The 18232-nt window shown below is 39.4% G+C and overlaps 1 protein-coding gene across 1 annotated transcript in view; it reads left to right on the top strand.

Annotated features, from left to right (window-relative positions):
- Window positions 1-18232, top strand: part of LOC126094987 (F-box/WD repeat-containing protein 2-like) — a 130867-nt gene that overhangs the window by 18345 nt on the left and 94290 nt on the right. The window contains exon 2 of the mRNA XM_049909641.1: window positions 5354-5624. Coding sequence (XP_049765598.1) covers window positions 5354-5624 — 271 coding nt within the window. The remainder of the gene's footprint in view (window positions 1-5353; window positions 5625-18232) is intronic.

Below are 18232 nucleotides of genomic sequence, written 5' to 3'. Positions count from 1 at the left end.
TAATTTAATTCTGTCAGAAACAGCAAAGGACTTGGAAGAGCAGTTGAACGGAATAGACAGTGTCTTGAAAGGAGGATATAATATAAACATCAACGAACGCAAAACGAGGATAATGGAATGTAGTCGAATTAAGTCGGGTGATGCTGAGGGAATTAGATTAGGAAACAAGACAGTTAAAGTAGTAAAGGAGTTTTTGCTATTTGGGGAGCAAAATAACTGATGATGGTCGAAGTAGAGAGGATATAAAATGTAGACTGGCGATGGCAAGGAAAGCGTTTATGAAGAAGAGAAATTTTTTAAAATCAAGTATAGATTTATGTGTTAGGAAGTCGTTTCTGAAAGTATTTGTATGGAGCGTAGCCATGTATGGAAGTGAAACGTGGATGATAAATAGTTTAGACAAGAAGAGAATAGAAGCTTTCGAAATGTGGTGCTACAGAAGAATGCTGAAGATTAGATGGGTAGATCACATAACTAATGAGGAGCTACTGAATAGAATAGGGGAGAAGGGGAGTTTGTGGCACAACTTGACAAGAAGAAGGGACCGGTTGGTAGAACATGTTCTGAGGCATCAAGGAATCACAAATTTAGTGTTGGAGGGTAAAAATTGTAGAGGGAGACCAAGAGATGAATACACTAAGCAGATTCAGAAGGATGTAGGTTGCAGTAAGTATTGGGAGATGAAAAAACTTGCACAGGATAAAGTAGCATGGAGAGCTGCATTAAACCAGTCTCAGGACTGAAGACCATAACAACAACAACAATTTGAATTGCACCTACAGACACCTTTATTCCTCTGAAAGTTCAGTATTATTGACAATGAACAACTTACGTATTACAGAAAACTATATCATTGTGTAGAAGCAGATCAGCACCTACATTTACTATCAAGAATTCAGTGGCAAAGGTAATTATTCTATTTTAGGCACAAAAAGCAGTTCAGATTTACACAAAAAGTCACAGTTCACACTTAGAACTATTCTGTAGTAATTTATCAGAGAAAAATACACTGTGGTAATTCAGTTAAATCAGCCAATAATGAGAATCACTGTGTCCAAGTTCACTCCAATGACAATGACACGACACACTTTGTTAATTACAACACAGTTCAGTTAAAATCTTCATTCATCTTATATATTGCGACCACTCGGAAGTTGTTAAACATCAATGTTATTGAGTTTCATGGATGTCAGTGCACATATTTTCACATACAGAATGTACATAGATTAGATTAGATTAGATTAACTTTCATTCCAATTGACCTGCAATGAGGAGGTCCTCCAGGATGTAGAACATGTCAGAAAAACAACAATACATGACAAATATTTACAACTGAAACAAATAAGCTAATGTACCATTCCACAGGTCCCAAGTGGAATGATCGTCATTTTTTAATGAACACTACATGAATGAGTCATTTTACAATAATGTACTGAATTTAAAATATTTTTTTTAAAATTTATTTATAAGGTAATAAATGTGTAATACAACTACTATAATAGTTATTTACAATGAACACATTACTGCACTGAAATGGTGCAGAAGTTAGATTGTACTTACACACACACACACACACACACACACACACACATTCACAATTCACATGGACATGGCCACTGTGTCGTGCCTCTGTGGCCCAGTTGTGACCTGTGACTGCCTCTGACATGACCAGCAATGTAGGGTGGGTGGTGGGGTTAAGCAGATGGCATGGTGCAGGGAAGGGGAAGGGTAACAGGGTAGGGTGGGGGAAGATGGTGCGCTACCTGTGAGAGTGTGGAGGGTCATGACGTGGACAGGATAGTGCTGCTAGGTGCAGAAGTAGGTTGCTTTGCTGGAGGGAAGGAGATGGGGAATCCAAATGGGGCATGAGAGGAAGAGAAAGAGAAAAGAGGGAAAGACTGTAGGTGTGTTGGCAGAATAGAAGCTGTGTGTAGTGCTGGAGAGGAAGCAGGGAGAGGGTAGGGTGAAGGGTGAGACCAGGGGTTATGGGAACAAAGGATATGTTGTTGGGAGAGTTCCCACATATTCATCTGAGGAAAGCTGTTGTTGGTAGGAACGATTTAGATGACACAGGCTGTGAAGTATTCGTTGAAGTAAAGCACATTGTGTTGGACACCATGTTCAGCAACTGGGTGGTCCAGCTCTCTCATGGCCATTGGTGGTGGCCATGCATGCAGGCAGACAGCCTAGTAGTTGTCATGCCCACGTAGTAAGGAGTAAAAAAGCTTAGTTTGAAGACCACATGGCTGCTTTCACTGGTAGCATTGCTTTTGACCAGGTAGGAGATGCCTTTGACGGGACTGGTATAGGTGGTAGAGGGAGGGCGAGTGGAACAGGTCGTTTATCTAGGCCTGTTGCAGGGATATGAGCCATGAGGCAAGGGGTTGGGGAGTAGAGGTGGACTAAGGAGTAGGGAGTAGAAAACAGAGTGTCATGCTCTTTGCCATCACAATCGACAGGATCATATCTGCTGTGGGCTCCAGGGCATCAGTATCACTGACATCTGCCTCCACAACTGTGACTTATTAATATAAACTACTTAATGTTGGCACCAGGAGCAATCAATCCATAAGGGGCTATACTGGATCCAGAAACGGCGATGCATTTTCTCCATCACATAACGATGTTATGTAGTTACACGTAGACTCGGAACACTACATATGCACCTCATCCACCAACAGTCTTTGTCGGAGGAGGAGGAGGCGTTGGTGTCAGGGAAGGAATGGGAGGGGGATACAAGCCTTAACAACTTCCTAGACTTCCTTAAATGACTTCATGCTCCAAAGCAAAGTACCCGTAGGTTTTCCGTATCATTTGGCAAGTATTGGCAAGACTTCTGTTGAGTTTAGCAAAGAACACAGTTGTGCATCTTTGTTAGTATGTTGGCCCCATTGTGCAATGTGATGCATGTAGTATTGGGATGTTCATGGAAATGACTAATTGGCTGCTCCTAGAGCTCAGAGGGAATTTAGTAAGGAAATGTTGAAAAGCCAAGAGTCCTATAATTAACCCGACCTGTCCAAATGCTCTGGGGCTAATAGGACTGCCAGAAAAAAAGGATGCTTTACTTTCTGGACACATTTTCCATCACTCAGCTCATTGGACCTGCTTCAGTACTTCACCCCCTCATCTAGTTTCCTGGAACAGAAAGCAGCCATTGCTTTTCATTTGTGTCATGACTGCCACTAACACTCTCATTAATGATTGAAAATTTTATTAGTTCTGTTGTGGTCACAAACTCTTTACATGTATCCCACAAGCACATGGTTAATCTAGATCTGAATATTTCCTGCAGCAGTTAAGCTGATTCCAAAGGACTCACATAAGCCACATCACATGATAAGATTTCATTATCATAAATGCTTACCTTGTCTGCCTCACCTACACTAGTCACGTAATGATTACTGCCACATATATTGACAGCACAATCACCAATAAACTGAAATATCTTCATATTGACAGGTTTCATGCCTTCCTAGATTGATAAGCAGCAAAATAAAGCAGACCTACACTATTCAATTTGAACACTGTAGTGATTAATTAGGCACAGTCATATTGAAAGTATGCCATGGCTTTCTTCTGATCTAAGAACTGACTGACCCCATCCCTAATAGAAGAATCTATAATTTAATGTGACACCTCAGTTACAGTGTATGTTTATTTTTTTGATGTATGCAAAGCACATTAAGATGTGAACGTCAGCTGAATAAAATCTAAGACCAACTCCAGCGTGAAATATGGACCTGTGATTTGCAGTCTTACTTTTGCCATGCACCAATTGAGCCACACTTCTCTTTCTCACAGGCCTAAGTGAAAAGTGTAGAAAATTGTAGCTTCTCAATACTCTACCACTTTTGTGGAAATGTGTACTTGTTTTGTTTACCATACTATTGATTGTCTTGGTACAATCACTCTCATGAACACATTATTCAGATGCCACAAATTCTTGTCTATGATAACAATCTGCTGCAGCACAGAATATACTAGTTTCTCTGCAAATACTGCTGCAGGAAGTTTTGTATGTACTCATAAAGCTTGTAGTTCTTCAGCATTATCATCATTGAATCAGTGAGTTTGTCGTGTGGTCCCCAAAGCTCTTCCTTATGGCCCACATAATGCTGCTGTTCCTAACTCAGAATTTTCTTGGATTACTTGCAAATGCCTACTACCACCAGGCAAAGTGGCCAAATATTTGAGACAGTGAACTCATATAGAGACAACCAAAGTTCAAATCCCCATATACCATCCAGGTTTAGGTCTTATGTAGTTTCCCTAAATCATGTAACTCAAATGCCGGGTTGCTTATTCGAATAGGATATGATCAATTTACTTCCATATCCTTCCCTAAACCATGCTTGTGTGTGCTCTCTACTGACTGTGTTGTCAATGGGAGCACTAAACTTTAATCGTCCTTCCTTGCATGTTACCACTTATTCTGACTTCCAGACTCGGAAGTAAACTGGTTCGAATCCGTATGTTGGATGAAATTTTCACTGCCAGTAGTTGACTAGCAAGAGGAAAAGAGATTGTGGCATGAAATTCCTGATAAGCAGTCTTTGCACCAATGTCCTGGGTTAAATTCCAAATCTCTCAACTGTTACTTATGAAGTGAGGGCCTGTGACATGTTTGATAGTGATCTGTTTGTTGAATTGGGGTGTTAAGCTTGGAGCCCTCCTCAGTGCTCTTTGCAAGGAGTAGGCTATGTGCAGACACTGGGTTTCACCCTCCCCCTTCTCTCATCATCCTCATATAATGCAAACATAACACAATGGTACACTACACTACACACACATCCATTACATTCTTCTACACTCTACAAACATACGTATAATACTGTAACTATCAGCCATCTGCCAAGGAAGAGGCCAACGTGCGTCAAGGAAGAACGAATACCCTTTGGACAAGTGGCTGAAGCTACCCTGTAGGTATACCAGCTATCAGTGCCATATGAAATATACTTTTTTTAAATGATCACAGGATTACTCAGATTCTAAAGATGTTTTGACCAGAAGCGGTGTGATGGTATTTTGGTCTTGTGGAGATTGGTTACACATTTCTAAAGTCATATTGGGCAAGAAGTTTCTGTACACAGAGGTACATCAATTATAATACTGTATTGTCACATTCTGCTCTTATTTTAGTATTTGAACCCTAATAGTGAGAGTTGCAGGGAAGTAATTGCTCCATCTATCACTGTTGCCAGCTTTCTGTTCCTGTTATTTTATCTTAACATCATTACTTCAGTTTCAGTTGCTCGAATTAGACTATTTTGTTGTAAGACCTCATCCCATTGCTTTGATATCAGACTTCTTTGCTCATTGATGATATATCTTTTTCTTTCTTTTGTTCCAGATGGTGAACGTAATGAGTCTGCTGAAAAGTGGATCATAGAGGCGCAAACTAAATTTAAGTCATTGTCACTTGATGAGCAGGTGAAGTTTTTTGGCTTTCTTTTAGAAGGAACAACTCCAGAAGTACGCTACAAAATATTTAAAGAAGTGCACAAATACTTTCATCATGACATACTAGTCTTTCTTCCAGTGGAATTACAGGAGTACATATGTCATTATGTTGATGTTGTATCATTGATACAAGCATCCTGTGTGAATAAGGAGTGGAATAGGTTTGTGTGTGGCTTTATAAATTATAAACATTTAATTGTGTAGGTTTATGCAGTGTTTTTGTGCTGGCATACATTTTAGAAGAAGAAAAGCGTTCAAACATATTTGTGAGAAGCACTAGGCCTACTTGGAAAATATGACTTATGTTTTCGTTAACATTGACATTGTAACTCACTTTACTGGAAAGTATTTAAATCTGTAGAAGATACAGAGTGTATTCAAGGAACAGAAAAACTGAAACTCTTGAAATTAAGGAAATGAGGAGCTGTAAAGCACTTTCTATACACTACCTGACAAAATAACTGCAGCACCCAGAAGACATGGTCAGATGTCAATGTATCTTGGTCCATGTGCACACCAGCAGGCAGTATGTAAATGATAAGAGTTGGATTTATCTGTGACAGGGAGAATGGCCACTACAGTACATTAATGTGGTTTATGTTTAGTGTTTTACCAAGTGTGGTCAGGTTTTTGAGGAGCAAGAACAATGTCAGATGTTTAATGATAACTGTAAAGAACATGGAGATGCTGCATACTCGTGTGACACAGCACTACCAGAACCTGGCAGAGTTGCAGAGTGGCCTTACTGTGGGTCGCCATTTGGCCAGCTGGTTAAATTGTCCTGTATCGAGACTTTGAGGCATTCGGATATGACAGTGGCCCAATGTTGCATTGCATGGGAACATGAGCACAGGTGGGCTCATCATTTAAGTTGCTATCGTCCACCTGTAACCACCCCAAGGGAGGATCAAATTCTTGTACAATAAACGCATTTTCTAAAGCCCTTTATTGCACCTGCCATCCAGAAACAAGTAATGGACTCCGTGCAACATCTGTGTCACCCCACACCATTGTTCAGAGGCTAATAGCAGATGAACTAGGGAATTACTGTCCCATGCATAGGCTGCCACTAAGAAATGGCATTGTATTGAGTTCAGTGATGATTAACAGTCCAGCACTATCCCATGTGACCATTGTCAGCTGGTGTGGCAGTGACATGAGGAGCAGTCCTATTCATACAGTGTTTTGCAGAGGCACATTGGAATTACTCCTGATATTGTGTGGGATGAAATAGTGAAGGCAGTAGGCAAAAAGACGAGGGCCGCTAGAAATCCTTGGGTAACAGAAGAAATATTGATTTTAATTGATGAAAGGAGAAAATATAAGAATGCAGTAAATGAAGCAGGAAAAAAGGAATAGGAATGTCTCAAAAATGAGATCGACAGGAAGAGCAAAATGGCTAAGCAACGTGGCTAGAGGACAAATGTAAGGATGTAGAGGCATATCTCACTAGGGCTAAGATAGATACTGCCTACAGGAAAATTAAAGAAACCTTGGGAGAAAAGAGAACCACTTGTATGAATATCAAGAGCTCAGATGGAAACCCATTTCTAAGCAAAGAAGGGAAAGCAGAAAGGTGGAAGGAGTGTATAGAGGTTCTATACAAGGGCATTGTACTTGAGGATAATATTATGGAAATGGAAGAGGGTGTAGATGAAGATGAAACGGGAGATATGATACTGCGTGAAGAGTTTGACAGAGCACTGAAAGACCTAAGCCAAAACAAGGCCCCGGGAGTAGACATCATTCCATTAGAACTACTGACAGCCTTGGGAGAGCCAGCCCTGACAAAACTCTACCATCTGGTGAGCAAGATGTATGAGACAGGCGAAATACCCTCAGACTTCAAGAAGAATTTAATAATTCCAATCCTAAGGAAAGCAGATGTTGACAGACGTGAAAATTACCAAACTATCAGTTTAATAAGTCACAGCTGCAAAATACTATCGTGAATTCCTTACAGATGAATGAAAAAACTGGTAGAAGCCGACCTCGGGGAAGATCAGTTTGGGTTCCATATAAATATTGGAACACATGAGGCAATACTGACCCTACGACTTATCTTAGAAAATAGGTTAAGGGATGGCAAACCTACGTTTCTAGCATTTGTATACTTAGAGAAAGTTTTTGACAATGTGGACTGAAATATTCTCTTTCAAATTCTGAAGGTGGCAGGGGTAAAATACAGGGATCGAAAGGCTATTTACAATTTGTACAGAAACCAGATGACAGTTACACGAGTCGAGGGGCATGAAAGGGAAGGAGTGGTTGGGAAGGGAGTGAGACCGGGTTGTAGCCTATCCCTGATGTTATTCAATCTGTATATTGAGCAAGCAGTAAAGGAAATGAAAGAAAAATTCTGAGTACGTATTAAAATCCATGGAGAAGAAATAAAAACTTTGAGGTTCGCCGATGACATTGTAATTCTGTCAGAGACAGCAAAGGACTTGGAAGAGCAGTTGAATGAAATGGACAGTGTCTTGAAAGGAGGCTATAATACAAACATCAACAAAAGCAAAACGAGAATAATGGAACGTAGTCGAGTTAATTCGGGTGATGCTGAGGGAATCAGATTAGGAAATGAGACACTTAAAGTAGTAAAGGAGTTTTGCTATTTGGGGAGCAAAATAACTGATGATGGTCGAGGTAGAGAGGATATAAAATGTAGAATGGCAATGGCAAGGAAAGTGTTTCTGAAGAAAAGAAATTTGTTAACATTGAGTATAGATTTTAAGTGTCAGGAAGTCGTTCCTGAAAGTATTTGTATGGAGTGTAGCATGTATGGAAGTGAAACATGGACAATAAATAGTTTGGACAAGAAGAGAATAGAAGCTTTCGAAATGTGGTGCTACAGAAGAATGCTGATGATTAGATGGGTAGATCACATAACTAATGAGGAGGTACTGGATAGAACTGGGGAGAAGAGAAATTTGTGTCTCAACTTAACTAGAAGAAAAGATTGGTTGGAAGGACTTGTTCTGGGGCATCAAGGGATCACCAATTTAGTATTGGAGGGCAGCGTGGAGGGTAAATATCGCAGAGGGAGGCCAAGAGATGAATACACTAAGCAGATTCAGAAGGATGTAGGTTGCAGTGGGTACTGGGAGATGAAGAAGCTTGCACAGGATAGAGTAGCATGGAGAGCTGCATCACACCAGTCTCAGGACTGAAGTACACAACAACAACAGCAACAGCAACTGTGTGGGAGCCGTGGAGTATGACTTCAGGTCATGGCTGGTAGTGACTGAAGAAACTCTGACATTATAGCAATACATCATGGACATCCTGCATTCTGACGTGTTACCTCTTAAGTGATAGTATTGTGGTGCCATTTATCAGCAGGACAATGCTCATCCACACACGGCAAATTTCTGTATAAACAATGTGTGTGATGTTGAGGTTCCCCTGTTATCAATATTCTCTAATCTGTGGGTCCGCTTGGATGTCGACTACAACCCTGGTGCTAGTAATCAGAATATCGAGGATGAGTAACAAGATTTATTGGCCACTTTGCCTGAGGAGAGGACATTCTTCCCAATCAACTCAATGCATCCATCCAGGCCAGATGGGGTACAACGTCATACTGATTAGTAGTCACATATTGCCAAGTTTTTGTAAATTTGACTTGATTTCGTAATGAATAAAATAACATTATATTTCCTCTCAACCGATGAAGTTTTATTTTGTTTCCCCTCACCTTTTGGGTGTTTTGCTTTATTTTGTCAGGCTGTGCAACTTGACAAGAGTTTATATCAGGGGAGTGTGATTACTTACATATGTGATGGAGAAAATCTAACAGTGCTTGCATGAGATGTGATGGGAATGGAGCAGAGTGTCAGTAGATGGTTGTAAATAGACGACTAATGTGAGAGCAGGGCATTGTACAATGTATTTCATAGCAAAAAGTAGAAACAATTGTATCAAATCATAACATCAATGCAAAGGAAAAAATGTGCCGCGTATTCTAAAAATGCAGCTGTCATAATCATCAAAACAAATTTCTATCACACGATGTATAGCTGAAAAGACTATATGGAGTAATATAAGATGTATGTATATAACCTGTGATGACTGACCATCTTCTGAATAACTACTTGAACTGTTTGGTAAATGTTGCCAAGCTTTTTGTCATATCATCACAACTGTTGGGCTTGCCAAATCCCAGCTAAATTATCACCATTTGATCTAACTTCAATCTTTTAACACACTGCAGATCATTTCGACATCATGATCTGTAATCCAATAAATAGTTTCTTCTTGTATCACATTCATTGACTTCACCAAGTCTGCTGCAGTAGACTCATTTGCCACTGCTAGTCAAATAAGGCAAGAATCACTTGTGTAAAAGAGGCTTTTCTGATATTGGCAATGACATCTTTCTTCAGAAAATAGAACTGCATGAACCAACCACAAAGTCTGGTTTGCATATTGTCATGATGATGAGTGTTGAATATGGAACACATATTGCCAGTGGCAAATGCAGGTCTCAGGCCAAATTATATATCAGCCTATTGCCTCAATCTTGATAATGTAATATTTACATTTGATGACTTTACCATCTTCCAGCAAAATTGGCACTTTTCCATATAACCAAGATCTCAGATTGTGCTGCAAGTGTCATAACTGTTACAGTGAACATCTCTTTGGCTCCAGAATGAGATTTTCACTCTGGAGCAGAGTGTGCGCTGATATGAAACTTCCTGGCAGATTAAAACTGTGTGTCGGACCGAGACTCGAACTCAGGACCTTTGCCTTTCGCGGGCAACTGCTCTACCAAATGAGCTACCCAAGCACGACTCACGCCCTGTCCTCACAGCTTTACTTCTGCCAGAACCTCGTCTCCTACCTTCCAAACTTAACAGAAGCTCTCCTGCGAACCTTGCAGAACTAGCACTCCTGAAATTAAGGATATTGTGGAGACATGGCTTAGCCACAGCCTAGGGGATGTTTCCAGAATGAGATTTTCACTCTGCAGCGGAGTGTGCGCTGATATGAAACTTCCTGGTGGATTAAAACTGTGTGCCGGACTGAGACTCGAACTCGGGACCTTTGCCTTTTGCGGGCAAGTGCTCTACCAACTGAGCTACCCAAGGTTTGGAAGGTAGGAGACGAGGTACTAACAGAAGTAAAGCTGTGAGGACGGGGCGTGAGTCGTGCTTGGGTAGCTCAGTTGGTAGAGCACTTGCATGTGAAAGGCAAAGGTCCTGAGTTCAAGTCGCGGTCCGGCACACAGTTTTAATCTGCCAGGAAGTTTCATATCAGCACACACTCCGCTGCAGAGTGAAAATCTCATTCTGGAAACATCCCCTAGGCTGTGGCTAAGCCATGTCTCCATAATATCCTTTCTTTCAGGAGTGTTAGTTCTGCAAGGTTCGCAGGAGAGCTTCTGTTAAGTTTGGAAGGTCGGAGACGAGGTACTGGCAGAAGTAAAGCTGTGAGGACCGGGCGTGAGTTGTGCTTGGGTAGCTCAGTTGGTAGAGCACCTGCGCGTGAAAGGCAAAGGTCCCGAATTCGAGTCTCAGTCCGGTACACAGTTTTAATCTCCCAGGAAGTTTCATATCAGCACACACTCCGCTGCAGAGTGAAAATCTCATTCTGGAAACATCCTCTAGGCTGTGGCTAAGCCATGTCTCTGTAATATCCTTTCTTTCAGGAGTGTTAGTTCTGCAAGGTTCGCAGGAAAGCTTCTGTGAAGTTCGTAAGGTAGGGGACAAGGTACTGGCAGAAGTAAAGCTGTGAGGAGGGGGTGTGAGTCGTGCTTGGGTAGCTCAGTTGGTAGAGCACTTGCCCATGAAAGGCAAAGGTCCCGAGTTCGAGTCTCGGTCCGGCACACAGTTTTAATCTGCCAGGAAGTTTTCATCTCTTTGGCTGTCTACATCTATACTCCCATCAGCTGTGTGAAACTGGTGTTGCCTATGTACATTCTGTAAACGAACAGTGCTCTGCATGCTACTGCCCCATTTGTGGACTTAAGTGCCAAGTTTTACCAGTACAATGTCAACAGAGTGGTAATCCAATGAAGTACAAGACAACAAATTGAGAAGTGTTTTTTAATTTTCTTTTTGTCCTTTTTTGTGATATTGGCACTTAATACAGCTTTCATCTTTAGTTTCACTCTGTATGTGTGAAAAGTAAGTTGCACAATGATTAGAGTTTCTCCTATCTTCAGCACTGGGAAGTTTCATGCTTAGACTGTAGATGGGGAAGTAGTGTTCAGAACAGTGTACTACAGTACAGTTTGACAGTTGCTTCTACTTATAATCTATCTTTTCCTGAGCTCTTCCAAATAACTGTAGTTTGGAGATGCACCATTGAGGACATACAGCCATAAAATGACAATTAATCAGTGACAAGTAGGTGGAAGTGTGTGCATTTAAAGTAACTTGCCACAGCTGATACCTGTTATGTCAAGGAGTGTAGTTACTAAAAATTTGCTCAAGATGATGGCTTCAGCTGAGCAGTGAAAGCTAGACAACTCTTAAATTCGTATTCATTGCTGGTTAGGTCAGATGTAGATTTTCTGCCATATTTACTGAATATAGCCTTTCTATTATATCAACTGTTCTAAAAGTGCCGTAATGTTATTATTTTGTTAAGATGATGAGCTGTACTGCAGAGACAGCACTGCAGTAAGGTAGTCCATGTGTTTTTGCTGTAAGGTGCAATGTTGTCAATTGTGAAATCAAAAGGCCACTTGTTTTAATTTTTGATAATGTACAGAGAGCATGAAGTAACCTTTATTCTAACAACTACAGTAGATCAGACAGTGTGAACTAAGACAATAGTAAAATGTAAAACATAAACATTAAATTTCAAACAATCTTTTTTCTCTGAAATATTGCTGGAAGTGATTGAAATGCCTGTGGTCGACATTGCTACAAAGTTGACATCATTGAACAAATGATTGAAAAAAACCACACTGCTAGACATACCCAAACATGTCTGTTTGCCAGAGAAACTACTGTGTGCTTGTCACTGGTTGGCTGTCATTTTATTATCATGTTGTTTTTCTCTGACCTGTATACTTCATTTTGTATTTAACTGTAACATACCCTGCTTAGAGTTAAGCAGAATTTACGTGCCTGAACCCAAATAGTCTGATAAATTGCAGAAGAAGTGGCTTGTGAGGTAACTTTTTGCTATATTTTTGAATACCTTGTTACTCTCAATTTCCTGCTGTAGTGTTTCTTTTGAACTTGATGTTTTGTTCTTTCTGCAGCAGGTATTAATTCATTGGCATCAGACTCCTAGGAAACTCGATGAAACCTGGAAGTATTTTATAGTGAATTAATTATCTTTTTTCCCTAAAAAGTACAAGATTTCATACTGCTTTGGCATATTCTCCTCGTAAATATGCAGGTTCTGTGAGCAATTCTCAGCAGAGAACAGCGTTATTTAATTGTGCTTGAAGAATGAACTGTCAGATCATTAAGTCGGAGATGTCTACCTTTCAGTGATGATGTACTCTTCACTCGGTGGTATCTGAGACTATATTTTCAATCAAAATTTTATTTAAATGTTGTTCCATTAATTTTAGATACAGGGTTGTGGAATATTAAATGTTCTCAAAATAAAGTATTCAGAACTCCCATATATCTCTCTTGTCTGATTGAAGTTTATTTTCTATTTGATACATGGAACAATTCCTCTGAAGTATTAGCAGTGTGATACCACATCCACCTTCTAACAACTTATAAAGGATACTAAATATTCCTTGCATCAATTACAGGTTCATCTGAAAAGCATTGATTTAGTTGTTTTTTAATTACGCAGGTCTGCAAAAAATATTTTTTGAAAATTGTTTGAAATTTGATAACTGACTTGTATGTACTTCTCAGTGCTGATTTCAAAAATGCAATCCATTTTTTCTATCACGCCAGGTTTTCTCACAAAAAAGGGAATATTTTTGGGTATAATAACAAAATTTAAGCAATTTATCACATTTTTTCCAACATTACAAAATTTTATTTTATTTATAAATCATGTTCTAAACTACATTTCCAGTACACTTCCCTATCTCTTTAAGCTCATAAATCCTTATAATAACACTGTCGCTTTCTGACGAAGCGTCTTTTATTGCTTTTCCAGCTGTGGACTTCTTGAATCTCTTTTTATCACCCAGCAGTAGTTTGCTATCATGTTGACATTCCATCTTCCGTGATATCTTCTTTCCATTTCTTTGATGTCTTGGTGGAATCTTTTTGCCCTGCTATTCACTTACATCACCAAGGTTTGCAGGGAAGTAGTCAAGATGTGAGTGGAGAGAATGAACTTTAATGCTCATGTTACAGCCCAGCTTCGTAAAGTTGTCGAGCATGTCTGCGACGATTCTCTTGTAGTTTGGATCTCTTTTGTTTCCTAGGAAACCAGTAACAACTAATTTAAAATATGTATGTTGCTCCCTTTTCTTTTGTTTTCATTTTGTCCACAAAGTTGCGATCTGTCATTAGTTTTCTAATGTCTGGTCCGACGAAGATTCTTTCCTTTAGCTTTGCCTCATATGAACCAGGAAACTGTCCACAATGATATCTGAAACACTCCCCTTCTTTTGGCAATGCCTTAACAAATTGTTTCATCAGACCCAACTTAATGTGAAGTGGTGGAAGTAACACCTTTTTTGGATTCACAAGGCTTTTCCTCTCAACATTTTTTACTCCTACCTGTAAGGTTCTTCTCAAGGGCCAAACTTTTTTTATGTAGTGTTGCTTTCTGTCTCTACTATCCCATTCACAGAGAAAGCAAGGGTACTTTGTATAGCCACTTTGTTGACCAAGCAGCATTGAAATCACTTTTAAATCACCACATAGTGTCCATTTGTGGTCTGAATAGGAGAGTTTGCTTAAAACCAGTTCAAGGTTTTTGTAACATTCTTTTAAGTGAACCGAGTGTCCAACTGGTATAGAAGCATACTTATTGCCATTATGTAGAAGTACTGCTTTAAGGCTTCTTTTTGAAGAGTCAATAAAAAGTCTCCCATCAGGAGCATATTCTATTTTGAAACATGCCATAAGTCCAGGAACATCACTGCAGAACACCAGGTCACCTTCTTGATTGAAGAAAGATACAAACTCCTTTTCCCTTGATCAATACCAAGAAAAGGACATACCCAGAGCCAATATATGTTTATCTTTCTATCTAGATCTTAAAACCTCTGCCAATTCTTTAGAAAGGCCTAGGTCTCTAATTGAATCATTCAGTTCAGATTGTGATAATGGAATGGGATCGGTCGTGCCAGGATCATAGCCATCTCTGTCTTCTTCACTATCACCTTGCTGAGCCAATGTCTCGTGATCATCTATATCATCCAAAGAATCTGGAGGAGAGTGTATTGATACTTCAGGTCCATGAGCAACAGGGCAAATGGCTGATTGAATGTTAGGGTAAGAAATATCCTTTTTGTTTATCAAATTGAAAGTATGATTTTTAGTCTCCCTCCAAAGCATTAATATTCCAAAACGTAAGGACTGCTTTTTATGTTGAAACCGTTGCCTCAGTTCCTCAACACACACTGGACAAACTTTGTGTGGGGCCCAAGGCTTATCTTGATCGCCTAACTTTATACCAAAATAGGTGAAATATACTTTTTCAACAAAATCGGAAATGTTTCTTTGTTGATTTTTAATGGTATAGTTACCACAAATGTAGCAGAAGCAATGTGGCAGGTTTATACATCCTGTGGTAGCCATTGTCCATAAAGCACCTTCACAACACAAGAAAACAGTCACTACTTTAAAGTGATAGGAACAACAATATGTGAACAATACAGAGTGAAGAGGTACTGTGAATTGAAGGACAATAGCAGAAGCTCATTGCTTGGTGATGACGGGGGAAGGGGCAGCATGACAGTCAGGCACTGACAAGAAAATACTGCTTGTTTCTCTTAATTACTCTTTATTTTACGTATATCTAGTATAAAAATGGCTAAATAACAATTTATGGAGATCCTAAAAGCCAAAATTCAAACTCACTAGAGTGCTGAAATATCGAAAAAAGGTAAAACTAGACAAGCAGTTTGTGAAATAACTGTACATGATGGAATTTTTTCACTATTTTTCCTGAAATCAGCATTGAAAACACTATAAAAAGCTCTTAATAAATTTAAACAATTTTAATGTCGCAGACCTATGTTATTGTAATGAAACACAATGAGGTTCGCAGCAGGGTGGACTCCACCTTCTCACAGTCACCGGCCATTTACTAAACCATCGTGGCAACCTACACTGAAAAATGCTGTGTCCACAGAGAAGTATGATGCTGTACTGGCATGATCTCCACATGGAACAGAAAACAAATAAAATTGTGTGAACATTTGGAAATAAATCTAACACGAATACATTTAAAGAAAATTTTATAAACATTTAGTTGACGTTGCTGGGACAGGCAAGACATCAGTATTACCATATATACTCATAACACTACACTTCCTGATGTCTGCTGGTAACCTGTTATTGACTTCTGCAGCAGATTATAAACCTCCAATCCAAATACTAGAGAGGTATGCACTGTCTATATGCAAATTATTTTTATTTTTAGTATTATGGTTGTGATTTGCACAATTCATTCTACCGGGTGTCCCTGCTAAGAGTCATCAGGTGCATTTTCTGTGATGTTTCAGCATATATTTGTGGCTGGAGTCAGCCCAAACGAATACTGCTCATTACATCTTTCATGCAAAACTTGTGTTGACAGAAAGTGTTGGTCTGTTTTCTGTTACAAACAAAATTATTTTTAAAGGGAATTTTAGATGTCCTTTTGGTAGAACAATCCAAAATTATTCAGACACAGTATTTTACTTTATCGATATGTATTAACAGGGACAGTAGAACATGAAGAATAACCAGTACGCCAGCCATGAATGAGCAGTGCTGCTCCATGGCGGTAGCAGTTAGTGCTGTCCAGGATGTTGCTGCCTTTGCTGGAGTACATATCAATAAAGTGAATATAACATTAGAGTAATTTGGGACCACTCAATTGAATGAACATGTAAAATTCCACTTTAAAAATAATTTAATTTGTAATGGCGAGCAATCTGACGCTTTCTGTTGACATTGGGCTTCGCGTGGACCACATGAGGAGCAGTTTTGCTTAGAGCTGACTCCAGCTATACATTCTAAAAATGAAATTGTAAATATCTGCCAAAACGCAAGGGAAGATATGCCTGACAACTCTTGAGAGGGACACCCTGTACATTTAATCTTGTTATTAACCTCTAATATCATTACAGAGAGTGTGTATTTGTATATAAGTGTAAGAATCCCCCAGTTCTCTAGGGAGCTTTTGTGAGATATTTCATTATCAACTTTAGAAAATATTCTTACAGTGCACTTCTGTAGACTAAATAATTTTTGACATTAGCTGAAGAAATTTATACCACAGGACGTATTGAGTGGAAGTATGCTAGCAATCCTGTAGGAGGGTCAACACAGTGGGAGGGATTTTTGAGTACAAACTAGGCGAACTGAGCTTTCCAGTTAACTTGTCCACATGCTGGTGCATTTAAGTTTACTATGATCCTGCACGTCTGGAAGATTCACGCATGGAGCCTCATCCTGTGTGTGTCTCGTGTTCACTACTTTTTTTTTAGCTGTAAGTCATTTAGGTTTGTTTGGATCTGCATAATGTGACTCTTTGCAAGATGAAAGGTCAAAGTGCTGTGAATAAGTTGTTAGCTTGTTCCATTAGTCTGCTGCCTGTGTCAGGTAATTGTGTGTTTTGACCCCTTGGCAATATTCTTGTATCATTGGCAAATGTCACAATATTTGAAGAGTCCTCTAATGCTCCAGGTACCTCGTGTAAGTAGGCCAAAAAACAGGAGTGGACCAGGAACCAAATATTGCAGAGCACCATGTTTAATGTTTCTCCACTCCAGATTTAGTCCTATTTCTGTGTTATAATTTGTTAATGTGACCTTTTGTTTTCTGTTGGTAGACTAGTACTGTACACCCTTGAAATTGTCACACCAGCTGTACACCAGGGTCACTGTGACCATCAATTATTTGCTGGAGAAATTGCCTGAATACAGAAAATTTTGTAATGAAATTGGACTCTCATATACTAAGTGTGTTTTATTTCACCGACATATATTTTTCAATAAATATTAGTATTAATGCATCCAGCATTTGAGATTAGGCCCAAGTAAAATCTGTCATGGAAGTTTTTCAATGATGAAACTTGAAAGTGATTCAGATCTAAAGACTTTGTCTGCAGTTTAATTAGATGAGGATGCTATTCATGTAATGAAATGCATTTACTACATTTGGCAATTGGCAGACCTCCCCTATTAGGGATGGCTGTGTTCCAAAAGTGACCTTTTTTACCTGGGATGGCTATTTTCTTCTTTGGCCTGTGACAAACTAATCAGTTCTGCCATTGTCAGTAACTGCTGCAGGAGCATCAGCTTCTGAATCACTTGCATCACAAAAGTCACTTATGTCACTTTCACGATTGAATTCTTCTAACAGTGTTCCGCGTAAGGCATCTTCAATTAGTAAAATGTCATTCCTATGTGCCATTTTCACATAACTTACAGAAAACTTACACATTGTGTACACCAGTATTATAGTGAACCTTCAAAAAATATGTCTGTGAAATTAATTAAACAATAATATCTCACAACTTCAAAAGTCCGTCCTCTGCAGTTCTGATTTAGGCCTAATGCTGGCAGTGGGTTGTGTATGTGCAGTATGTGCAGGTGCACATGCACAGTAACAAACAAAAACCTCCACTATCAGAGTGACCCTGGTATACACATCTAGGATTAAGATAAAAC

The sequence above is a fragment of the Schistocerca cancellata genome, chromosome 8 (genome assembly GCF_023864275.1).
Source record: "Schistocerca cancellata isolate TAMUIC-IGC-003103 chromosome 8, iqSchCanc2.1, whole genome shotgun sequence".
In the NCBI taxonomy this organism is placed as follows: Eukaryota; Metazoa; Arthropoda; class Insecta; order Orthoptera; family Acrididae; genus Schistocerca; species Schistocerca cancellata.
The sequence above is the reverse complement of the archived record's forward strand: the minus strand, read 5'-3'. Positions and strand labels throughout refer to the sequence as shown.